The sequence below is a fragment of the Convolutriloba macropyga genome, chromosome 5 (genome assembly GCF_964194025.1).
Source record: "Convolutriloba macropyga chromosome 5, txConMacr16.3, whole genome shotgun sequence".
Taxonomy (NCBI): Eukaryota; Metazoa; Xenacoelomorpha; order Acoela; family Convolutidae; genus Convolutriloba; species Convolutriloba macropyga.
In genome coordinates, this window is record NC_134472.1 from 30,039,825 (window position 1) to 30,065,931 (window position 26,107).

The 26,107-nt window shown below is 36.4% G+C and overlaps 2 protein-coding genes across 2 annotated transcripts in view; one reads left to right on the forward strand and one right to left on the reverse strand.

Moving 5' to 3' along the window:
* LOC142339937 (dynein axonemal intermediate chain 1-like) overlaps positions 1-26,107 on the reverse strand; it is a 53,798-nt gene that overhangs the window by 4,711 nt on the left and 22,980 nt on the right. Inside the window, exons 7-9 of the mRNA XM_075390305.1 lie at positions 9,378-9,517; positions 8,820-9,050; positions 2,765-3,014 (exon numbers count right to left, since the gene is read on the reverse strand). Coding sequence (XP_075246420.1) covers positions 2,765-3,014; positions 8,820-9,050; positions 9,378-9,517 — 621 coding nt within the window. The remainder of the gene's footprint in view (positions 1-2,764; positions 3,015-8,819; positions 9,051-9,377; positions 9,518-26,107) is intronic.
* LOC142339936 (uncharacterized) lies at positions 10,105-25,502 on the forward strand. Its single transcript, XM_075390304.1, has 3 exons — positions 10,105-10,707; positions 24,513-24,631; positions 25,241-25,502. The coding sequence occupies exons 1-3, from the start codon at positions 10,262-10,264 to the stop codon at positions 25,360-25,362; spliced, it is 687 nt and encodes a 228-aa protein (XP_075246419.1). The 5' UTR covers positions 10,105-10,261; the 3' UTR covers positions 25,363-25,502.

The window sequence follows — 26,107 nt, forward strand, 5'->3', positions numbered from 1 at the left end:
TGTTTGCTAATACGTAGCATCATAATGGTTTATTATTCTAAAGCCTCTCCTTGTTTTAGTAAAACTGATTATTTCACCCTTCACACAGTGATATTTCTCCATTGGTCCATCCCTGTTCTCCTCTACTGTTCTTATGTTGTAACCGTTACGACTGAACTTGCATTATATATAGAAGCAAAATTTCTCACGAAAGTTGTACTAAATTTTGTCAATATGGTTGGTAATCTTGACAATTTGCTGATTTAACCAGCCCATAATCCTGGATCAAGAAACTCTTCCCCTACCCAAACAAAACCAGAGCGCTTTTAGCAGATAAAGGTTAACCTAGTTCGGAAATCGACAAAAAAACGAATGGAAATTTATTTGGTGGTCGATATTCAATGGGAAAACATAGTATATTATCAGAGCAAGGTTTTTCATAATTTCTGAAATATATTTTTTGTTACTGGCAACCATTCCGAGAATTTTGTTCTGTCTAAGAGACTGCTTTAAAAAAAATGCCGGCTTTCCGCAAATTGAAGTCGAATTTTATCCGAACTGCCTAATTTGTTTTTGATATGAGATGATTTCTGCTAGATTAGGCATTGTGCTAATATTTGGAAAAACTACTTAATTTTGATAACGAGCAACGATAGCAAACCTAGTTTTGTTCTTGACATCTTAATCATATGTCCATCAACTTAAAGTTTGGTCTCATTATCGGCATTTCCTTTCATTTCTAGTGAAAGAACGGTAAATATGTGTAAAATTTTTATGCTTCAATTAATATTTTTATATCTTTAAAATTACCAATTTTCATAAAAATTGTGTTTTTTGAGTATTCGCAGATATTTGACTTTCTTTTGTTGTTTATTGTCACATTATGGCATCAATGACAAGCCTCATTGAAGTTGAATTGCAAACAAATTGAACGTATTTTAAAATGGTTTTTGTTTTAATAGCTTCAAATTGTTTTGACGAATATAAACAGAACTCTTTACAACGTTTGTCGGAGGACATCTTCTTAATAAAAACAGGTCTCGGTTGATTCAAATGGATCTATAAATGAACCCATTTGGTGATTTCAATGGGTATCTAGGGTTTATTAAAAACATTGAATTTTTGTGTTTTCAAAAACTTTTGTATGTTCTGATCATAGTTTTTTGTTCTTCTTTTCTCTTTCGAGTTTTAGTCTATTTAACGGGAGGTCACATACAGTTTCTTCTGAATCAAACACTAATATCTTTGTTCTTTGTAGATGTTTCTGCTGATTATGTTCAGTTATTAGCTTTTGGTTCTACTGGCTTCAACATTGTGTTTTTTCAATTGTTCTTGAAGTTTATGTTTTGCTTACATGCGATGTGGCTTTGTCGTCATTTGACTTATTTTCACTTATGACAAGCCACACTGATCTTGAAAGCAGTTTTTAAGTGTGTATAGTATTTTTTTGTTGTTTGTTGATGATGCTTATTATTCTTGAAAATAATTAGTTCCAAATATTTTAATGGATTTATGAAGATTGTTCCTCTTTTGTCAATTTGTTGCCTAGTTTCGCCAGGGTCAGTTTTCATCTGTTTTCTAGAGACGTACTAGTTAATTTGTTAAAATTGTGTTTTTATTATGTTTTAAAGTTTAAATTGTTTCAAGTTGTTCTCATTTTTATTTTTTTCTAATTAGTGATCGGAGTTTATATTTTTTCAACACACATTTCATTTTTTTCGAACAATGATTGAATTTCTGAGAGTTTTCAACTCTTCCTCAATTGTTAGAAAATTAACTCAAAATGTGAATCTTCGGTGTGAAACATTATGTAAGAATGTACATTACCGAAACTGTTTTTTTTAAACTACGGGAAAATTTTCTTAATAATTGAGCACAGTTTTCGTCCTTGATTAGTCTCTTTTGTATTGTCTGATGCTTCTGACTGCGTTATAAATATCAGCCAATTTTTGAAATGCATGCAGCTTTTTTCCGGAGATAGACTTTTCCTCGACCTTGCCCAGTTTTTTGCCCAGTTTTTGCTTTTCTTTTAGCTGATTCAAACAAAAGGAGAAAAAAAGATTTTATTGCCAATTGGGCTTGAGCGTGTTGTGTTCTCTTTTGTTTGCTTTGGTATTTCGTCTTTAAGTTCTATTATATTATAACAATGTATAAATATAATTATTGACAGATTATATTATTAAATGTTATTTCTGCAACTGCAAGTCTCAAGTCCAGGATGAAGAAACGGAAGGGTAAAAAATTAATTGCGCAGATGCGAGTTTGCCTTTTGAATCAACAATAAAAAAAAATTCGACATCTTTGCTAAATCTAAAAAAAAATCAAAGATTATATAAATTTTCATTCCTTAAAGACCTGAGAGCTAAAGCGATGGGAAAAATAACAATTGGTTCACGAGCTTTTTCGGGGTTTTTATCTGAATCAGACACAAGGACAGGCCAGAAAAATTTTCTGTATAAAAGTATACTTTTATACAGAAAATTTTTCTGGCCTGTCCTTGTGTCTGATTCAGATAAAAACCCCGAAAAAGCTCGTGAACCAATTGTTATTTTTGAACCAATTGATTCAGACTCTGAATAATAAATGAAAACATAGTAAATGGAATGAGGCTCTAAATTTGTTCTGATATCCTGCTATATTTTTTCTGATTTCGTACTTAATATCTGTTAGAGTTGGCTGGCATTATTTGTGAATTCTGGTCATGGGTGTAGACTAATTGCACAAGATTTGCATTTATAAATCTATTTTATTTGATCAACTAGCCAATTAGAGTTCCAAAATTTACCGTGAGTTGCACATGTATATCCAGCCTTGCTCTGTTCCCACCAGAAAGGTACCATTGTGTTTCTTCTTGAGTCCCTCTTCCCCTGAAGTTGTGGGTCCGGAACTGTTTTCGGGCCTGGTTGCGTATAAAGGGTGCTGTGAGACTGGCATAGGCTGGAACTCGATGGCTTTGGCTTGGTCCTGGACTATTTCAATGCTGGATGAATCCTCTGCAGTTGTAAGGGAGGGTCGGATCCCAAATTTCGGTTTTTCTGACAAAAAAATTAATTTCGCAATGCAACTCTTTAAATAGAGGATTTTCAAGTAGCAGGCTATTTGTAACACGTAGCCCGACTTTAGGAACCACGAAAAATATTTATTTTTACTTGATTTACATTGTAGATGTTTTTGGGTACAGTTGACGCAAATACAATATTCTTATAAAAATTATTTTTGTCACCATATTGCTCTTACTTCAAAACAAAATTGCTATCGTTTACTATTCTGGAGCGCAACTTTTTGAAAAGACCTAATAAGGCCAGGTGTAAGACAAATATTGATCTTAGGGGCATAGTCAAGGACCTAGTCACAATATAAGGGGGCTTAGATCTTTGAGATAATTGGAACAAACTAATCAAATCGTGGCGAAACAATTCAAATTCAAAAGATCCACAAAATTCACCAGACTTTGAAAAAACTTATTGTTGCTCTCTGTTAAAATAAAGAGCTTATGGCTTTTCCCTGTTTTAAGACGAGGTAGAGCAGAAGTTTCAACATAAAAATATTTTTCTTTCATCATTATTCGTGAGTAATCCAATTTTACCTGCATCATTGTTGAGTGGTCAAGTGCCATGAAAAACTATTCTATCTCAAAAACCTCCAAATCAAACTAGCGCTAATCAAATTGCACTATATTTCTTTAATCAGGTATACATTGTTTTATACCTTTTTCCAAATGTCTATACTCTAGGTCTGATCATAGGGGTTTACAATACATATGCCAAAGTTGCTGCAATTAACTGATAGCTGATAGATTTTCTCAAATTTATCTATGAAATGAAGCAATTGCAAAAAGTTTACCAATTAAAATTGAACCTATGTTGCTAATGATGATATCTCAACCAATTTTTTTGCATAACATTATACTTTAGGCTCGAACGATCTTTTTCTGATTTATGTAAGAATGCATCTAAGAATCATATTTTTCAAAGCTGTGCTGGCTCAATCATTTTTTTTCAATTTTTCCACAGAAACCTGGATAAAACTGGTGGAAAAAACTGGTGACGCCTAAATTTCTATTGGTCCTAAAAAAACTTCTATAAATTATTTCAAAAATTCATTTGCAATTTTTGTAATTTTGGTGTTTCAACGATGTGACATCGAACATTGAGTTATTTAGAATGGCAATGAGTAAAATTTGATGTCTTTGCCTTAAAACCAAGGTCACATCTCAACGTCTATCTAAATTGCAGAACTGTTACAAACACGGAAATTGAGCCAAAACAATTTAATGTCAGCTTTTATACTTAAATAGTTTTCGTCTGTTGAAAAAGCTTAAGTATTCTGAAATTTAAGTTTTCAGGATGTTTGTAAATCTTTTTATTCGTTTTCGATAGGCATTCAGCTTTTCGAGACATTTTCTTGTGTCTACAATTTTTCTTAAATTAATTCAATTTGTCTGATTTTGAATTTGTCCTTTGTTTTCGTTGTTCTTTATTGAGTTCTGTCCGAAATTTCAAAGGCATGCATTTCATTTGCTAGAATTGTTGAGAAGGTTTTAGTATCATCGTCAGAAACTTTGATTTTTGAAAATTTTTCTTGGTTGCATATTTTTCACATCCATCCACTTTTCCGCATTATGCGTGTTGATTGTTTTTTGTCATTTTACACGTTTTGTGTTTAGATATAGAAGAAATCTTTTTGTAGAATCAATTGATTGTTGTTTTCAGCTTTCTTTTTTTTCTTTTATGATGACGTGCTTTGCGCCTGTTGCTAAAAAAGAAAAATGATAAATTATATGAGTTGTTTGTACGTATACAAAACAAATTTTCAACACAATATTCTTATAAACATTTGTAGAAGTACATTAGATTCCGATATTTGTGTTTAACGATTTTGTTGTTCTGAACCCACTTGTGGGGGGAGGAACTAAATACTCAAATGAGTTTTTTGTTCAGATATTTTTGGCTAATCGATATATTCATCGAAGAGAAATGTGAGTGGTATCATTAAAAAGCTCGTCCAGCGTAGAATTTGGAACTAACAAAATTTTTTGAATTTCGTTTTTTTTTGAAGAGTTGTCGAGGATTGAACTTTTGTGTGAACACGTGATATTTGACATGACTTTGTTCAATTTTAGTGTAACTTTTCTTATAATTCAGACATTTTTTTAATCAAAAAATTGATTCAAAATTACATTCCACGCCACAAAAAAATCAATTTTGAGTTCATAATAGACGAAAAGTGATAAACAGACTAGTTCTGGTCTCATAGGGGACTTTACTATCAGTAAAAATAGAATTCTATTTGAGAGCTTATTTTTAGAACATTTTTCATATTATTTTTGTTTTCTTAAGTCACCTAGAAACTAGTCACTTTTCTTATCGAGGTTCCGTTAATGACAAACCTGATTTACAGTCTAATGAAGCGCACTGAGCAAAAAATTACTTTTCAAGGAATCGCTAGTGTTTTTTTTGGCTTCGACTCCTGAATTTTAAAAGAAAATTTGATTTTCTGTTCGAGATTTTACTAAATTTTTGGTGTCTTATGGAAAATACTTGCTGACTAAAAGTTCATTAGGTTTCGTAATGAGCCTTAAGTGAACCTATGTAGAGCTTTGAGTGGACAGCTAATGACCGTTAGGACTTTAAAAATGATTTTAAGAGAAAATTTTTTTAACATTAACCGGTCAAAAACAAAAATTTTTTTGTGAACCGTAAGACAGTCTCAGTAATGACAGGGCCCCCTTCCCTTGTACTGCAACCAAAATGAATCTGATTAAAGGTTTTATCTACTTACTATTTGTTATATGACTTCAATGTCAAAAGATTTGAAAATTTTCTTTAAAAAATTTTTGAATATTTTCTTATTATTGGTCCCTCTTGAAATCTTATCACATTAATCTAATATTGATATCTCCCATTGACTTAGAGAAGAAATTCAATGGAGAAAAGGTTTTGGTTTGTGGGGCTTCGACACTTTCTTCGCGCACTTTTCCACTGAATTTTTTGTTTTTGCCTGCATTTGTTGTTGTTTTCATAATTAAAAGACTTATTGTGATGTTGTAATGATTACCTATCCATGCAAAATATTATTTTCCTCCAATCAAAGGATAAATGAGCGCTTTTATTGACTTCCGTTGAATGCTATTGAATTTAATGGCTGTTAAAGATTTAATAATTAATTTTGGAGAAATTTTTTTTAAAATTAAACAATCTTAACCCTTTTTTGTGAACTGTAAGTCATTCTCAGTAATGAACGGACCTTTCTTTCTACTTCAACCAAAATTAATCTAGTAAGAGTTTTATGTTCCAGCTATTAGTGTTTTTTTAGATCTTTTTTTTAACTCTTTAAAGGATTTTGTAGTAGTTTTTTGGTTCCTTCTGGAATCTTAACACATTATCCTAATATCGATAATTGCATTGGCTTAGAGCAGACGTTTAATGGATTTTACATGAAGTTTCCAGAGAAATGTTGATGCTTTAAACGCCTTCGGCACTTTCTTTTCGCACCTTTCTTTTGGTTTTTGCCTGTGTTTGTTATTATTTTCATTGTCAATGACTTATTGTAATGTCTTATTGATGAGTTATGAATGACAAACATCGTCTTTTTCTCATCGAGGAATAATTTATTGTATTCATTAGCTTTCTTTGAAAGTTATTGAATTCAATGGCGTTGATAATACAGGGTTTTCTGAAAATTATTCTTTGTTTTAATATATTTGTTAGAATTTGCTGATTCATTGGTATCAAATTATTGTTTTTAAAAAATTTGCATTGCTGTTAAAATTTAATTAAAAAGATGAAAAAATTTTAACTGAAAATTTCGTTAATGGTTTCGACACTTTTCTTGCTCAATATTTGTTCGAACTTACAGTTATAGCCTGTTTTTTTTATTCTTTAGGTAGCCGTAAAAAGCTGGCCGGTCTCATAAGCTTCTAATTGAGGGTTGAATAAATGATGTTACTCAAAGCAGTCAGTTTATAGCTAATAGCATTACGGTTTATAAAATAAAACATCTTTAAAATTTTAGAAACTTTTCTAATTTTTCAGTTTTTGTTGTTGTTATCGTCAACTTGTAACTTTGTCTCATCCATGAGAGGTCGCATGCAATTCCCTGTATTGTAAATTTATTTAAATTTAACATGGTTGCTGATTTTATGACGTAACTGATGCTTTGTTTGTTGGACAATAGGCGTTATCATAAATTTATGTGAGTGGTGTATTTGTTTCTTTTTCTACTGCTTTAGCACAATCTAGTAAAAAGAGATCCCAATGATTTTCAGGTGTGGCTCAATTGAATTTATTTACTCATTTAGTGTAATTTAAACCGAATTAGTATAAATAGAAATTTAAATAAAAATACATAATAGTCATATAATTGGTAATGATTTTAATGGCTTCACTGATTTGTGTTTTCGCAATGTTTGTAATTTGTTGTTCGTAATTTTTTTGAGTTTTTCTGCACCTTTAGTCCATTGCTATGGCTTAGTTTAACCAAAGACAGGTTTTATTGCTTCCATTAAGTATCTTCACTAAATTTAATTGGAATTATTTTGTTAAAAGCTAATTAATTTTACGACTTTTGAAATTATTTGGCTTAAAAAATGTTGATTGATTTTTGAATTTTGCCTAAAAATTTCTTCTCTCCGTTTATTTGTTTCCCAGTTTTAATTTTAAAAAATCCCATCTGATGTTTAGTTAGAAAAAAAAGTAAATTTGTTTGTCTGATTGTAATTTGACGTTGTTACTAGGTGCTTTTAAATTAAGGTATTGAGTTTTTGCCGTGAAATTTTTGTTTTTGCTTCTTTTTGTTGTTGTTGTTTTTTTCTCTTAGTCTTTTCAATGGCAGATCTCGTTGTAATGATGCATGGCATTATCAATTCAATTGTTAGTTCGCTTGTGTGACAATTTTTTAAACTCAATAGTCTCTTTTTGATTATCTCTGTCAAAAATGTAAGTCAAAAGACAGTTAAGTCAAAAAAGTAGATAAGCGCGGGTCCGAACATCGTGTGCAAGCGCACATTAACGAGCCTCCTTGTTTCACCTAATTGTGTCTATTTCTACAGTTTTTCATTCAGGTCGTTTTCTAGACTAGACTGTGATAGAGAAGTAGTTTTCAAATGTGAATCAGTGGCTTCTGTTAGATGAAGCATTTTCGGAAACTTGTGTTCGTTTTGCTCGTAAATAATTGTCTGATGGTTTTTCGATCGTTTTTTGTCTGGGCTTCCATAGATTTTAATCTGATATTGTTTATTTATTTACGTGAGGTTGGACATCCTTCTCTTTTTAAAAGCGTATTGTCTAAAATTTTCAATCGAAAATCACTTTCACCCTTGATCTGCCGTGGAGATTTCAAATTTTTCATGTTGCTTAACTATTGCATGTTTTTTTATTTATGTTATATTTGTTCTCAAAAATGTAGATTTTTAAATTTTCATGCTTTATTGTTATTTTCATCTATTAATATTTGGTTGTTGTTTTCATCTTCTAATCTTTATTGGATTAAATTCGATTTGTTCAGAACTCACACATTTTTTTAAACTTTCTTAGAAATTTTTTTTAAAAAAAAATTACAAGTTAGCGCAGTTACCTAATGTGGACAGTTGACTACTTCAAATTATCCGTTTTAATTATAATTCTGCTCAAAAGCTCAGTTTTCTATACTCAAAAACGTAAACTTATGACAAACATTCAACAAAAAAGGTGAGACCTCAAAATAATTGAGTGCCTGGGTTGTCAATGTGTCGTAAGGCAATCATTTTGACGTTCCAAATACTATTTTTTTATTATCAACTTGCGCAACGTCTGGAAACAAGGGACTAATTTGGCAGAAATGTTATAATGAATGGAATTTACCTTGTGGATCGGCCACAGCACTGTAATTGCTCTTGAGTTGCAACAGTTCACAACTGACCAACTGATTGAGAGTTGTGACACTCCAGAGAACAACACGACCATCACTTCCAACCGATATGACAGTGGGCTGTTCCACTCTCAAGTCAGCTGTCAGACTCCAGCACACATCCCACACTGGACCCACGTGTCTACCCTCTGTGTCACTCTTCGTCATTATACGACTCTTACGAGCTGTCAAAATTCAAACATAAGAGTATAATATAATAGGAGATCGGTTATTTGAAATCAACCCGAGTGGCTAATAAAGACTGCTGTTCGTATATTAAAGCCTGCCATCGAAAATTTTTGTTTATTTTTATGAGTCGTCGCCATCTTTGCTCCCCCTCTCTCTAATAACTTTCTTTGTTCATTAGGGGGGGGGGGAAGCATTCTTTAGCTGACCTTGATGAAAAAACTTTCTTCATCTCGTTTCCTAGAAGACGTTTCCATGTTCATTGATTGATTCCTAAGATTCCTGACGCGCTTAAAAGCTCTGCTCTTCGCATATGCTATACAAACCTAGATCGCATATTCCGATGACTCCGTTGTAGCAACTGAAGGCGAGCAATTGTGAGTGGGTAGAGAAGGGGCAGAACCTCACTCTGAGGACACCACTCTTTGTCACACACTCAAACTCTGGCTCCAACAGATTCTTAAAGCTAAAAAGATGCAATATTTCTGTTCATTGACGGAAAAACCGATAATAGTGGGGAGATGACCATTGAAGGCATTCAGTATAGCGTCTTTATTGTAGCGCTTGCATTACAGTATTGTCTAAATGCCTTAGATTTTTTTCGGATTTATTCTTGATGTGGATAAGACGTTGAAACTGAACAATTGTACAAAATTCAGCCTTGTAAGATGCTCATCGTGTGAGAAGTGCATGAATTTTAAATTTATCACGGCAACTTGAATCTGATTACTGGTAAGTAGAGCTAATTGATAATCTGGGCTTGAAAAAAGAGAACGAGCAAATGTGAACTCAGAAATCTGGAGAACGAGCAAATGTGAACTCAGAAATCTTTATTAAATGTCATTCTCTGTAACGATTTTTAAATAGCTTCTGTTTGCTGTTTTTCAGTATCAATTCCTTGGTCCTGAAAATATTCAATCTACACATTGAACCAGTTTCTTCAAAAATGTTAAAACGCATCATATATCGGTGAAATACAGAATACGTGAAATGTGGAAAAATGGATGAAACACAATTTTGAGGAAACGTCATTAAATTTTGATGAACCGAAGAAGTTCCACCTGTTTCCAAATACACTGTTAAGTGATTGAGGTTTAAACACGTAGAGCGAACGCACATAATACACGCATCACTGATCCCAAATGATATAAAATTGCTCAAAACCTTTTTCAGCCTTTTTGTATATTTGTTCACGTAATTATAATCGAATATGGCTATAACGAATTCGACATTGCTACAAAAAGACCCCACACAGAGCTTTCTAGGTCAAGCTAAAAGACGATTCAAAACCAAAAAGGTTAACTTCGAGGCTATAAACGAAGGCAGCGATAGTTCAGATAACGAATTGCTACCCAAACGTGAACAAAATTCCAAAGTTTTGTCAAAATTGGATAAGAAACCTTTAAGGAAACGATATTTCACGCGGGGTTTGTCCTTCAGTCATTGCGATGCAGCTCCTTATGGGAGTAAAATTTACCTGGCTAGGCGGAAATTACCCGACCCGTGGTATGTTATACTGATGGAAGTTATTGTGGTTATTCTAGTGGTTTGTTTCGCCGTCTACTGTTTTTATTTCCTGGAGAATGTCATTTTTCATGTGGAAAGGTTCTACGCTCATGTTGGTCATTCACACGCTCAACATCAAATAGGACAACGGTGAGTTTTATATTTAAGAAGAAAGTCGGTAATGTGCTCTCGCGCATAATGTTCCAATCTATCGTATGCAAAAAAATATACAAAAACTTGGTCTGTATCCCTGGGTTGACCTCTTTTGGGGACCATCTCCAAGAACCATGTATGATCTTTCTATGGTTGCCAAGCTTTCCATATATGATTCTAATATGGTATCCAGGAATCCGGTATGCACATTTGTGCGTCCTTTCAACACCCATAACACCCATACACAGCGCCTTAAGCGCTTTAGAGGATTTGTGGTATATTAGTACCAAATGTGACTCTAATACCAAAAATTCTAATATGGCTCCAAGATTTTTTTCAAGATTCACTTAAAGTACATGCATCTCGCATGGTTCTTCGATGGTTTCTACATGTATATGATTGCCAAGAAAAAAATTGAAACGAAGTTAATTTGCTTTTTCGAGGGTTTAATGTAGTCGCATTTTGTTCGTTTGTTTCTTCAACAGTTCTCTGTATTTTTCTTGTTTTTCTTTAATTTTGATAATTTAAATGTTTTTTTTGTATCCAAGAAACCAATACAAAATATATGTCTCTTTTCATTCCCCAAGCATTTTTTGTGCAGTACTCTAATATAATGAACTTAAATTTATATAATTTAATTAACTATTTTAATGAAAACTTATTTAATGAATAAATTAACCAAAAAACGTAAAATCAAAAACTAACAAAAAAATTTTTTTATACAGTAAAGAATATACTGGTCGGAATAATTCAACAAATTTTTATAATCAGAGAATCAAAATTGATTACCATGGCAATTAAAAGCACTCATGCACATTAATTGTGGTGCATTGCTGGAGAGAATATGACAAAGGTCTCTGTTTTAATTTTTTTTAAAAAAAATTAAAAAGTCTTCCGATAGAAACAATCGGTTTTTTTCTTTAGTGTTTGTTCGCTGTCTTACATTTCTGACCAGCTTTATGGACAGCTAATTTGTTTTTTTTTCACGCTCTTAGGATCCCTTGGAAAATTTGAGAATTCATGAATTTCTTGGCAACCATGAGCAAGATCATGGATAATTATGGTTTTGGATATGGTTGCCATCAAATAAAAAAAACTAACTGATTTTTGTTTTTTTTTGAAGGCTTAATGTAGTCAGAAGATGTTAGTTTAACTGTTCTTCGATTTTTTTCATATTTTATGACCTGGATTTTGTGGTCCTACAGGCACTATGAATGTGTATGGTCTTGGATACGATTCCCCAGACACCATGAACTTCAATTTGTTTTTCAAGTGTCTTGATGAGTTTTTATCAACTCGTGCAATGCATGAGTACTTTAAGAGCTTTTTGAGCAATGTTGGTTTTGTTCCAAGATCAACTATACGGTTGCCAAACCCTTCTTTCTAGGCTTTTATATGCCTAGAAAGAAGGGTTTATGGTAGGTAACACGGGTCTTCTCATGTGTCCAATGACTGTTTCATCTTTTATTAGTAAATACAACAACGGGTGTTAGAAATATAAAGGGTTATCTTTTTTAGTATTCCGACAGATCAAATTTTTTTGGAGTGTCAGTGATAACAAATGATCTCCAAAGTCCGCTGAACCATAAAAATTTCCATAAAGTTTAACCGTAAAGAGTCCATCGGTTAAAATTTCTACATAAAACTTCTTTCAGTTAGACAGAAATGTTCGCTCCCAAAAATCATTAGTGAATTACTTTGAAATAGTTTACTTTCTGCATCTCAAAATAAAAGTAGCCTTTATACAATTTTTACAAGCTAAGAACGTTAATTGGTCCGTTTTGGATAACAAAAAACTATTTGTGACATAGAAGACAGACACATAAAGGATTCAACTGAAAATCGTTATTTTGAAAATTTCTCCGTCTTTGAAATTTCAGCGCCTGAATTTTTGACGGTATTGATCAGATTTGCAAACAAATCTCTAGATAAAACGGAAAAGTCAAAAGAGGAACAACTATACCAAAAAAAAGCACTCGATGAAATTTTGTGCTTGAAATAGGCACCAAACAGAAACCAAAAAAAATTGTCCAAACTCAAGTGTGCTGTAAAGCAACAAAAATTAAATAAGATTAGCACTTTATAGTCACTGGGTGAAAGTGAAATGGTTTCCTTGCATGGAGTTGCCATCTCAAAGACCAAAAGTATACACTAAAAGTTTCTCAAAAACTTGACAGAAATACAATCTTTTCAAATTTGAAAATTAAAAAAATAGAAAAAAAATCACCTCAACAACGGTTGATTCAACTCAAGCTCAAGACTTCAAAAGAGTAATTCAATAGTTGACTCAAGTTTTCGAATTAACATATGCTTTTTGTCTAAACATCAAATTAATTTTTAAAGATAGTTTCCAAGTGGAATTGATGCTCAAGCTTGTTTGTAACGACGTTGGAGAGAAAAGTAAAGAAAAATTTAAATCTCATTTTTTCAAAAAAATTAGAATTTTGATGATTGTTTCTGTTTTTCAAAGTTTTTTTAATGGTAAAAGGTTAATTGGCACAAATTGGTCAAACAAATTTAAGTTGAGCTTGAATAAAGTTCCTAGGCCCAATTTCAAGAAGGGTGTGACAAAAAATTTAAATGTGTATTGTTCCTGTGGTGTTATATCTCACGCAGTGCTTGTTGACAAGCTTAAGTCTTTGTAACAACTGGTCCAGTGCTACTCAAATTTTCCATTTTCAAAACTTTTCAGATCAAATGTGAGTTTTTTCTCACCATGGGCCTAAGTTTTCAACAATAGGCAATTCGGAACTTCTCTGTTTTCGCATCCCACGTCAATTTGTATCCCGCATTCACACATGTCAGAGCACATTGTTGGCATTAAATTCACATGGATATACAATTAGACAAATTTAGGCAGTGAAAAACTAATGATGCAGCGAAGTCTTGAAATTAATACACGTACGTTAATCAAATTTTGCTTATAATGTAAGCATACAAAGAGTAATGCGTGTTTCTACTATTTTCGCGCTGATCTTTCATAGGAATAAGGGTTGTGTTGTATGGCACCAATTTTTCAAAGAAATGCAAAACAAAATCCACCCGATCGTCTACCGCTTCCGGCCATTTATTATGACTAAAATGTGAAATTTCTAAGGACACAGAGAGAGCAAACGGACTTGTTATATGACACTGGAGATAAACACAAAGTTACCCAAAGCAAAATTAAGTCAACGTAAAAGCAATCCCACTTTTCTGTAAAAGTTATGTAATCTTTCAGGGAAAAACACATTGCTGACCGTTAATGTCAAAACTGCGCATAGTATTGCAATTTATAATTTATTCCAGTGCACCAGAGAAACAAAATTATTGTTATTTTTAAGAGACTAGCAATTTCTAGCCTGAGTAGATCGCTGTCCATGGCCATCCTTCTCATTCGCTGTGGGGTGTATTTCGGACACCGTGGAGTGTTTATTGTGGCGAAGCCTCGGCGCGCACGAAGTGCGTTCACCGGCCCTCCCTGGACAAACTATAATACGTTTTTCTCAAAATTTTTCTCTACTTTACAGTTTACAAGACTCGGCTTCCTTGCCTATCGGCTTGCTTGCCCCGCCATCGAGTCTGGGGCAAAAACAGAAAAGGTCCGGCAAGGGCTGCTAAACGCTTGAATTTGCTATTTTCAAAGTTTTACTTATATTTTATTAACGTAGCAGTGAAGATAATCCAGTTTCTTCAAACAAATTGACTTGAAAACTACATTGTGAGGCCGAAGAGAGCAAAAAATAAAGTTACAATGTCGTGCAACTGACTTTGGTTGTAGATAGCTTGAGCATATGGTGCTAGCTTCAGTTTGTGAGGGAAGAACGAATACTGATACTCTCAATTGGGGAATTGGGGGTTCCAAACCTACCAAAATTGAATATTACACCAATAAATTTAGCCAATGTAGCAGTACAGCACTAAAATCATTTGAAGTCATTTGGAGCAATGTAATTGCTCTGCAGTTTGTTTGAAAATTATCCCTTCTTTTACCTAGCCATTGATTGAAATAAAATGTAAAAATGTAAAAATAAAAAAAATAAAAAAAAACATTCCTTTTTTCATGTCTTGAGGCTTTTTGAATCAATGACTTAAAACTATATTAAAATAAGTTGGCTTTCAACATAAATATTTCTATGACTATAGTTAAATACCAATAGTAAACCATTAAATATATAATTTTCCCCATTATAAAATTTTGAACTGCTATGTAAAAATTTATATAAAATTGTTCAGATTTTCAGTTCAACGTCCTAGAGTTGAAATGTTGGTGAAATTTTGCATTTGAAGGGGTCAAATTTATTTTCTAATCCAGTGAGCCTTCTTGTTTGGTCAACATCTATAAGATTTCAAGACAAATTCACTTGCTCACTAAAAAGAAGCAACAATGATTCCTCTATTAAATGATTTCAAAAATTGTTGTTATTATAAATTAATTGTCTAGCCATGGACAAACTGTTCACAATGCACAGATAGAATCTCAGAGTCTTCATATAATCTAATTATATTCAAATTCCGAACGAGAGTTTTTTATAGCAGCAAAAAAAATCAAGTAGTCAAGGCAGAGAGAGTCAATCAAAAAACAAATCTATCAAAAAAGCAGTGTAAAAAGGCCCACACATGAAATAACGGATCTTTCACATCATAGACTCCCACAACCCAATTATGGCATGTTTACTTTGATTGGGAGAGCTATGCGTTATATGACCATGAAACTTAGGGCGTATTAATGGGGAAAGGCCAAAATAACTGCTGGCTGCTTCGTTTCATACAGTTTAATAACTTTTGATCCAGCATTTTTCCTTAACCCAACATTTTTCAAATGGTTGAAACAGGTGAGAAATCAGCAAATAATGGTAGTGGTTTTTTATCCAGTTTGAACAGTTTTCACAGCGAATATGTTCTCGTGATCATAATTTTTACAGTACTCCATTTTTTCGGACAAAACTTCATGTATTTTCCCTACTAAAAGCCGTATTAATATATGAACAATTGACCTTGCTCAGAAGATATCAGGGGAAAATTATGCAGCTTCTGTTTCTATTCTCTCATTATACCTTTTAAGATCTCACAGCACCCATGAGACGTAGTTAAAAATCTAAGTCACTCTTTCCAAAAAACTTTTATTCAGTGGATTTTTCTTACAAATTTTGTCAGTTAAGAGTGTACAGCGCATAAATCGATATATAAACTATGACAAAAAACTTTAATTTAAGCAGAAAATTCGACCATCGTAAAAACAGATATTTCTTACAAAGTTTATGTTTTTCTAGCTGACTCAATCTTTACAACGTTTAATTTAATTAAGCTCTACACAGATTTGTTGCCGTTGATAACGTCATTAACTTTTAAAAAATGCAGGCCGCTTGACAATTGAGTGGAAAAGAAAAACACCGCAACCTATTTTATGAAATTAAAAACAAGGAAACACGAAACTTGGGGAAAGACCACTGTGGGTGCGAAACATCCGAAAAAAGAATAAACTTCCATGTCAAATAATGTCAATGGGTTCACAAAATGAGAGACACAGATTAACAGAATATTTGATAACACCGCATTAAATTGTTCCGTTGAACAGAAATTTGAATATATTCATGTGTTTTTCTATTTTTAAAAACGAACTGCGAAAGTTGAACCATGAATTATCATTATATTTTGTAGGATTGAAAAATAGACGCAATTTAGGACAAAAATAATTGTTGCATAGCCTCAAATACTATAATAAGAAATATGCCTGAGTCAATCGCTGAATTCTTGCTCCGTTGATTGTCTCCATTCGTAGTTGATCCAAGATCCACCAAATCGTCAAAGTTGACAAACCAAACAAAATTTATAAGCAAATATTGAATAGGAAATTTAGTTTGAATTTAGTAGCAAAAGTCAGCAAGGAAGCGAGGCTCAGGTGGTTGATTACACCGTAAAACAAATTATATTACCCTTTTTAATGAAGTACCAATTTCATACCCCTCATTTAGTCATTTAGTAGAAACACATATGTGCAATTTATTAAAAAGTAATTTACTTGAAATATAGGTATGTGATTCTGATTAAATCTGTATGCATGAACAAAATAGGAAAGGATGCTGAGGAGAAGGTTGGTAATTCCAAATTCATGCTCCATGCGGTATGTATTACCACAAAAAAAGAAGCAGAGTTCTGACGTCAATGCTTTTGATTGGCTAAACTTAAGGCATATGGAAAAGTAGGATAAAAGGAGGACTCTGAAAAATTCAAAATCAGTGTTTCGAACTTTTTGGAGCTTCAACAACGGACTTGGCCCTCTCTCCAGCTACCCTCTCCAGAAGACTTCATTTCAACCTTCTAGCTGCAACTCTTTTCTTCTTCCTGGTCCAGTAGCCAACAACAGAAGTGAGGTTGCCCCCTTGCAGAGGAGAAGCACAGGAACCCGGGAGAATACCAGAAGAGCGCGAGGCTCAGCAGAAGTACTTGCTCCCGAGAACGTGTCTGAGCACGCGATAGGCAATCTTACAGTGGTGGTCCCAGAGAAGCTACTGTGAGGAAGAAGGAGACAACAATTTCCAGCTTCAGATGGCACAACCAGGAGCTGGAGCGGGAGGAGGTGGCGGTGCTGCAGTGGCTCCAGCGGCAGGAGGCCCCCAAGCCCAAGTACCCAGCAAGTTCCCGTCGAAGTTCTTCAACTCTTTCGACCAATGGGCGAGACACTTCCATGCTGTCTGTCAAGCGAACGAGTGGAATGACGCTCAGTCAAGAGGAATTCTGCCAACGTGCTTGACTGGTCATGCAATTGACGAGTACTACATACTCCCGGCGCAGTTCCTGCAACAGGAAGCAGGACACCCAGCACCAACACTCCAGATTCAACTCAATGAGTTGAGAAACAGGATCGGAGACTACCCAAACCTTAGGACCAGGGCAGAATTCAAGAGTCTGCAACAAGGGGAATCTGAGAAGATTGTGGACTTCTACCGAAGAGTGAGGAAAGTTAGTGAATCGGCCAATGCAGCTCTAGCGTCAGATGCAAGGGACTTGGCTGAAAAAGAGACCTTCATAGAAGGATTTGTGGACCCAGAAGTGAGGGGGCACCTACTGCGGGAAGAACCCGCAACGCTGAATGCAGCATACCAGAGAGCACTAAATCTTGAAGCAGTGACCAAGGTTGAAGCTCAGAGGTACCACCGCCGTGGTGTTGGTGTACGATATGTGGACGTTGAGGGCACAGACTTGGGAAACAGTTCTGCTCTAGATTCGATTCAATCATCGCTTGTGCAGTCCCTTAAGACGCAGGAGGAAATGATGCATGTCATGAAGAATGGTTTCCAGGCAATGAAACCTCAGCGACCAGAAAGGAGCGAAAGGGCAAAACAAGATATTGAGTGCTATGCGTGCCATGAGAAAGGGAACTATTCTCGAAACTGCCCAAATAAGAAGAAGCATTTGAACGATGATCGGCCGGGGCGAGAACATAATCCACACAGGACTGCTCTGGCCAGCAATGTGTCACCCGTTTTTGTCCTAAAACGACCCGGATCCTCCAAAGCAACGTCAGTAGGAGAAAGTAGCGGCCCATCGATACTAGTGAAAGCCGATATTGGTGGAGCTGAAAGAAGAGCTGTAGTGGACACCGGCAGTGGGGTAAACCTCATGTCCAAGGAGATAGCAGAACAGTACCCCGTACCACTACAGAAGTATGACGGGACAGTGTACCATGCGGAGGGAAAGCAGATCCGACTCCTGGGAAAAAGACCTTGCCAGTTTGCATGGACGGCAAGTTTGAGTGCGATGCAGACTTTCTGGTAGCCCCGATGCTGCCAGTGGACATCTTTCTTGGCACAACTTTCCTTAAGCCCAATCAATGTTCGATCGACTTCCACACGAGTCGATTATTCACCGGTACTACTGAATCGAGAGCTGTGGCATTCGATTGTGTATTCAAGACCGAAGTGATTGCTAACACTATCGACCACGGGCCAAGTGAGATGAGTGGCTTCGAAGGGGGATTCTTGACCGCCAGATGCCTAAACGCGATAGAAATAGCACCCTAAGGGAGACTATCTGTGGAGATTGAGATCTCGGAGAGCGGGGTATACATGTCTCAAGGAAACTTTCTGGTCTCGGAAATGAATTGGCCCAAGAAGTCGTTACTGGCTATTCCTGAAATTTACTCGTGTGATGGCGGTGGCCATGGCAAATAGTCATAGAAAACCATGCAGAAACAAGAGTGAAGATCGAAGCGGGTGCCCTAATCGCCAATGTTAGGAAAACCGCATGGCCGAAGAACCGAGAGGAGCTAGAAGACACTAACTGGCTCTTCGAGCAATTTTACGAATTCGAGAGTCCCATCCCCAATCGGTTTGCGTACGAAAACCGTGATTATGTTTCTGAACAACGCCGCAGAATGCCAATGGTGAAACTGATGCCCAGTTCGCCCGAAACAGAGAACAATTTAGTAGAAAAAGACAACGCACTTGGACTCAAATTATTCGGAAAACGATCAGGGGCAGTTTTTCATTGGGACAAGGGGTCCAATACATGTTATTACTTTAACCCCTGGTTTCAACAGGGAGAAAAGGTACTGTACACAGATCTTTGGCGCTTGTTTTCGAACCTTCGAACCAAAGCCGAACGATACCACACAATGGAGCTCAGAACTGATGAGAAAGACTTGACGCTCCTTGGATTGAACATGGAGATCGTACACGATTTCGTCTTCAGAATATTTGGCGTTTCTGAGGTTAGATTTTGGATCATCCCTGACCAATAATCTGAAGAAGTTTGAAGGAAGATTCAATAAAGGGAGCCCCTGCAGTGCTTTCCACAATCAGCGAAGAAACTCAATTCAACGCTGACGTAGACGAAATCACGGAGGCACTCCTTGAGAACACAAAGGGTGCCAATAACCAACAGAAAGACGTAGTGGAGCAGATTGTCTACAATTTTAGAGCCAATTTTGCAAAGGATGAGAATGAATTGGGCCTGACCATCCTAGTTGAGCACAACATTGACACCAGCGACAACGCGCCAATCAAGCTACCGGCTTACAAGACCACCCCGGCTAAGCTTGCAGAGATTAAGAAACAAGTGCAACAGATGCTCGATTTGGACATCATCCAACCGTCAAAAAGCGATTGGAGTGCTCCAGTGGTCTTAGTGGGAAAGAAGGATGGCACTTCACGTTTCTGTGTAGATTTCCGCAAACTCAACGCGATCACCAAAAAGGACGCATTTCCATTGCTATTAATTGATCAGATCTTGGACTGCTTGGAAGGCGCCTAATTTTACAGCTCCTTGGACCCAGCAGCGGGCTACTGGCAAGTACCACTCACTGAGAGTGCTAGACCGAAACCAGCCTTCTCAACGCCAAATGGGGGCCACTATGAGTACAAGCGGCTACCCTTCGGACTGGGCAATGCGCCTGCAACTTTCCAGCGCCTCATAAATCAATTGTTCAATGAAGAGTTATATGATTTTGTGACCATCTTTCTTGATGATGTCCTCATCTACAGCCAGAACCTGGAAGAGCACCTCAGACACCTCAAAATTCTTATGGAGAGACTAGCGTCATCCGGATTGAAACTGAAGCCCTCGAAATGCAAGCTGATTCAAACAGCAGTGTCCTACCTTGGATATTACATTGGAGCGGATGGAATAAGGCCAAATGAGGGGAAACTGAACGCCCTATCGAAGTGGCCTGAACCCACTAATACAACGGAAGTGCGGTCATTTGTTGGCTTTTGTAGCTACTACAGACGATTTGTTAAAGACGTTGCGGGTGTAGCGAAGCCCCTACATGAGCTTACTAAAAAGCACCAGCGATTCTATTGAAACGAGAATTGTCAGCGTTTCTTTGAAGATCTGAAGAATAGACTCATCGGAGCACCAATTTTAAGCCATCCAAATTACGACTAACTATTTGTTTTGGACACTGACGCTAGCTGTTCTGTCGAATCTAGACAGCAATACGGAGAATCCAATTGTTTTCGCTAGCCCCGTGCTGACTCGAACAGAAGTAAACTACAGTACAACGACAAGAGAAGCGTTGGCGGTTGTTCAAGCAGTAAAGTGGTTCCGCTCCTATTTGCTGGGTATCCCCTTCATACTTCGGACAGACCACGCTAGTTTACAATGGCTCTTTCGTCAGAATGCTGACGGAATGACATATAGAATGATCGAGGTGTTGCAAGAGTTTGACTTCCAAGAAGTTCACCGGCCTGGTGAGAAACATGGCAATGCAGACGCTCTTTCTCGGCAAACAACAAGGGAACCTGAGTGGCAGGAGGGCGAGGAAGAGGCATTCACTGGATCTTGTCCGGAACCCACGAACTTGGAGACGGCAATAGCTAAATTGCGAGAACCAGAGGTCTTTCTTTTGTCGATAACGCAGCAATCGGAAGAAAATGTGACCTCAGTGGAACTCAAAGCTAGCAGTGATGAAGTCAGGGCAAAACAGAGGGAAGACTTAGCTATTGCCACGATTCTACAAAAAGCTACGGTACCACTGAATGACAGACAGTACAACGGCAGTACTTTTGGAGTAAACCCAATGACGAGGAAACAAGCTCAGAAGCTGGAACCTGAAGTCCTCGGGTTGTGGAATAATTGGGAGCAATTCATGATGAAGGATGGTATGATCATACGAAAGTGGTATGCCCCTGGCAAAGACGGCTATCAAGAACTTATCGTTGTACCACAAGTTGCAAAGCGCAGCGTACAAGAACAACTGCACGACTCTAAGGTAACAGGAGAGCACTTTGCCTTACACAAGACACCCGATAGAACTCGACAACGGTTCTGGTGGCCCATGATGAGAAGAGACATTGATAATTGGATCAAAAGTTGCAAACCATGTGCAGCGCGATCGACAGCTGGCAGAAATTTGAAAGCCGAGTTGCAACCAATCACAGTGGGTGTACGGTTCGCGAAAGTGGCTGCCGACATCCTGGGACCAGTAACGCGTAACTGAGACACGGGAAACAAATACATCTTGATCATAACTGACTATTTTACGAAATAAGTAATCACTGTCCCTCTCTCAACAATAACAGCGGCAGATGTGGCAAAGGAATTCGTTGAGAAGTGGGTTTTGTGGTTTGGAGCCCCCTATTCATTGCATACAGATCAAGGAACCAATTTCTGCAGTGAACTCATGACTGAAGTGTGCACCCTCCTAAACATAGAAAGATCCCGGACATCTCCATACCACCCACAAGGAAATGGGCAAGTAGAGCGCCACGATAGAGAGTTCTGGCAGATATGATCAGCAAATACTGCTCAGAAAATCCAAAGGAATGGGAGTCAATCCTCCCATACGTAGAGTTCGTGTACAACACAACTGTCCACAAGTCAACAGGAGAAACCCCTTTCTCGCTAGTGTTTGGAGACGAAGCCGTCTACCCTATTGAGTTAATGTTCTCCAAGCCACCAGACACAGAACCTACAGTACACGAGTACACTCAACTTTTGGACGAGAAGTTTCGGGAAGCCCACATGTGTGCTCGTGAGACCCTAGGCTCAGTACAACAAAGACAGAAGGATAAGTTTTTCAAGAGAACGTACGGAAAACCGTATCAGAAAGACGATAAGGTGTGGCTCTTTTCCCCTCAGCTGGCAAAGTCAAATGCCATGGTACTGACCGTCTTCGGTTCTGCAAAAATCCGTTTGCTCTAACAAGATCAGCGAGAAAATAATCCCGCTGCCGGTCAACCCGTCAGCCCAATCTATGTTTCTTCTGCTGTCGGAACACAACAATTATCATCTTCTTAACGTGACAATGGACACCCGAGCAGGCCAAATACCTGGCTGTAGAGTTTGTTTGGTGCAACCACACTGCAATGGTCATCTAGAACTCCCTAGTGGTGGTCTAATCCTTCATCCGGAACCGGAGGTGTGCAGTGTTGACACAGGAAAGATAACAAACATTCAACTACCTGGGATCCTACAGGAAATGTTTGATCACGTGGAAAAACATTTCACATTGGCACCAGCCCCCGAAAAAGATCATATGAAATTGGAGATCTTCAAAGCCGTCAAATTGACACTTAACCATCTACCGGACGAAAATATTGATGCCGAAAACCTACTTCAATTTGCAGAAACCTTCATACAGCATCAAAAGATTCAACGTCAGGACTACAGCGAGAAACTTATGCAACACGGGATAGTTCCCTTCAACAGTTTTATATTCCTCGCTATCCTGTTGGCAGTTGGTTTGGGTGTTGCTTGTGGTCACTGGAAGCTGTTGGGAAGACTTCGGCGGTTTCTTGCGAATAAACTTAAACAAGAGTCACCGGCAGTAGAAAGAGTCACATTCAGCAAAAGTAATTAGAAGGAAGAACCTGTAGTTGAACTTCCTGCAGGGAAGCTAGACTTCTACCCAAAGATCTAAATTTTTACAGTTGCTCAATTTATATTTGCTTGATTACTGCTATGCAGGAGAATAGCAAGACTAGATGAGGGGTATGTAGGATTGAAAAATAAACGCAATTTAGGACCCAAAATAATTGTTGCATAGCCTCAAATACTATAATAAGAAATATGCCTGAGTTAAGCGCTATTCGCTTGACTAAGGGAATAAGATTATGAACAACATATATGAACAAAGTATATTTATATACAGTCTACAATTGTCTTTTATTTTTGGTTTTTATTTTACTACTTACCCAATGATCTTGCTGATTTCTTGCTCCGTTGATTGTCTCCATTCGTAGTTGATCCAAGATCCACCAATTCGTCAAAGTTGATAAACCAAACAAAATTTATAAGCAAATAATGAATAGGAAATGTAGTTTGAATTTAGTAGCAAAAGTCAGCAAGGAAGCGAGGCTCAGGTGGTTGATTACACCGTAAAACAAATTATATTACCCTTTTTAATGAAGTACCAATTTCATACCCCTCATTTAGTCATTTAGTAGAAACACATATCTGCAATTTATTAAACAGTAATTTACTTGAAATATGGGTATGTGATTCTGATTAAATCTGCATGCATGAACAAAATAGGAAAGGATGCTGAGGAGAGGGTTGGTAATTTCAAGTTCATGCTCCAAGCGGTACGTATTACCAAAACAAAAGAAGCAGAGTTCTGACGTCAATGCTTTTGATTGGCTAAACTTAAGGCATATGGAAAAGTAGGATAAAAGGAGGACTCTGAAAAATTCAAAATCAGTGTTTCGAACTTTTTGGAGCTTCAACAACGGACTTGGCCCTCTCTCCAGCTACCCTCTCCAGAAGACTTCATTTCAACCTTCTAGCTGCAACTCTTTTCTTCTTCCTGGTCCAGTAGCCAACAACAGAAGTGAGGTTGCGCCCTTGCAGAGGAGAAGCACAGGAACCCGGGAGAATACCAGAAGAGCGCGAGGCTCAGCAGAAGTACTTGCTCCCGAGAACGTGTTTGAGCACGTGATAGGCAATCTTACATATTTTTACAAATGATACTAAGTGATTTTAATTATGTGGATTAACAGTGTTAATGTTTAACCTTTGGTTATTTTCATGAAAATTACATGTTTGAGTTGAAGAAAGTTAGGAGAAAAGAGTTGATACTCTTCTTCTAAAGAAAAATTTTCTATTAAATATTTAATACAAGGCGTCTATTAAGTCTGAAAACTTTATTTTTTCGATGCTGCCGAAAACTTATTTCAATATTTTATCTTATAAAGTATCAATTTCATTGAAAAACTTTGTAACCCCCCCCCCGTTTCCCAACTCAGTACATGGTAATGCATTACGTTATACGTTTTTAGCGAGGTCTCTCATGAAAATGTGTATCAAACTACTTAGAGCTTCTCAGTGCAATTGGGCTATTTTTGTTTGATTAATTTAAATAAGAGCCTTTTTGTTTGTAGATATTTACATGGCGCGGGAACAGATCAGAACCATTCGATGGCAGCTGAGTACTTCAAAATGGCGGCAGAGCAGGGACACCCTCATGCTAAGTTCAACCTTGCTGTCGGTCACTTAAAAGGTACTAATCAGAACATCACGCACAATGGTAATAGATAATCCGTATGGTTGACTTTTCAACATTAAAAAAGATTTTTTAAATGAATTTTTTAAAACCTTTTTTAATGTTGAGAAGTCAATTGTGGTCGTACTATTTGTATGTGAAATTTCAACATATTTTGTTTAAAACACTCACGTGCACATTTTAAAATGCCGAAAGTCTGCAGTGCCAGAAGTCAAAATGCCAGAAGTTCCTACTTAGCCAGAAGTTGAATTTCGTTGACTTTCGTCATTTTAAAACGTGCGTGTTTCGTGTTTTAAGCACGGTTAAGTGACTCTGCAGAAGTCACTTCGAAATTCTGACTTGATATCTCGAACCGCTTCGCGGTTCTCGATAAACGCCAGAAGTTCTCAGTGACTTCAAGCAGAGTCACGTAACCATTACTTAAACTGACGGATGTTTTGAATAACTGTCTTAAAACTGTCTTGAATAACATAATTTCTCATTTTTCTTAGTCCTTTCAATATTTGATAATAAGAAATAATAACAATAAAAGAAAACTAGTCCATTTGAATGGATGAAATGAACATCTTCCATTAGTGTTGTGAAAACAGTAATTATCAATTTCAGGTCACCACAGTATGTTGGAGCCAGGGGAACCCAGGGCCATTTTAGAAGATGCCATTATGGACGGAATTCCAGAGGCACAGAAGATTCTCGACAAGTTCTGCAATCGGGGCAACAAGTGCTAGATAGAATTTGAAAAAAAAACATGTTTAACTTAACTTGGCGGAGATTATTTATTGAACGTCAAATTGCGCATAAACTTATTGACAATACCACCTCTATTGAGTAAAACAGAAAAACGAAAACTGTAGATGCTCTTTTCCAGGACGTGTTCAAACTTTATGAGTAAACGATGCTCATGGTTTTGTTTACTTAATTAGCTTATTAATTAGATATAATACTAACTAAAAATATTTTAAAGTTTTTTAAAACTTCATAAAAAATTTTCGGAAAAGAGCTGACCTATTAAAGTGCTCTTGCAATAATATTATCAATATCATCTAATATTTATTGTTACTCCAGTAATTGTAAATTGTATTGTATCGTAATGTTGCATTCAGATTATGACATAAAACGACTACTAATAGAGATAAAAATTTTGAATCTGTTCGAATTTTCGTATTTAATGAGTAAAATGAAAGAAACTACTAACCAAAAATAAAAAAATATGGACTTAAATCAGCTTTCAGTTAATTTGCGGAATATAAGGGAGTTTAGTAATATCATTTGGATAAAACGGGGGATGGTTTCTAAGACATTTAAAGAAGTCTCGACCCACAGCTTCTGGAAAATGATCAAGAAATCGTAACTTCAATGTCTCATCACAATGATATCACGATGTCAAATCACAATGTATTATGCCAATGATTTCCCAATAAAACTGCAAAAATTTGGGCAAAATAATAACGTCTAATCCACTGTACTTCTAAC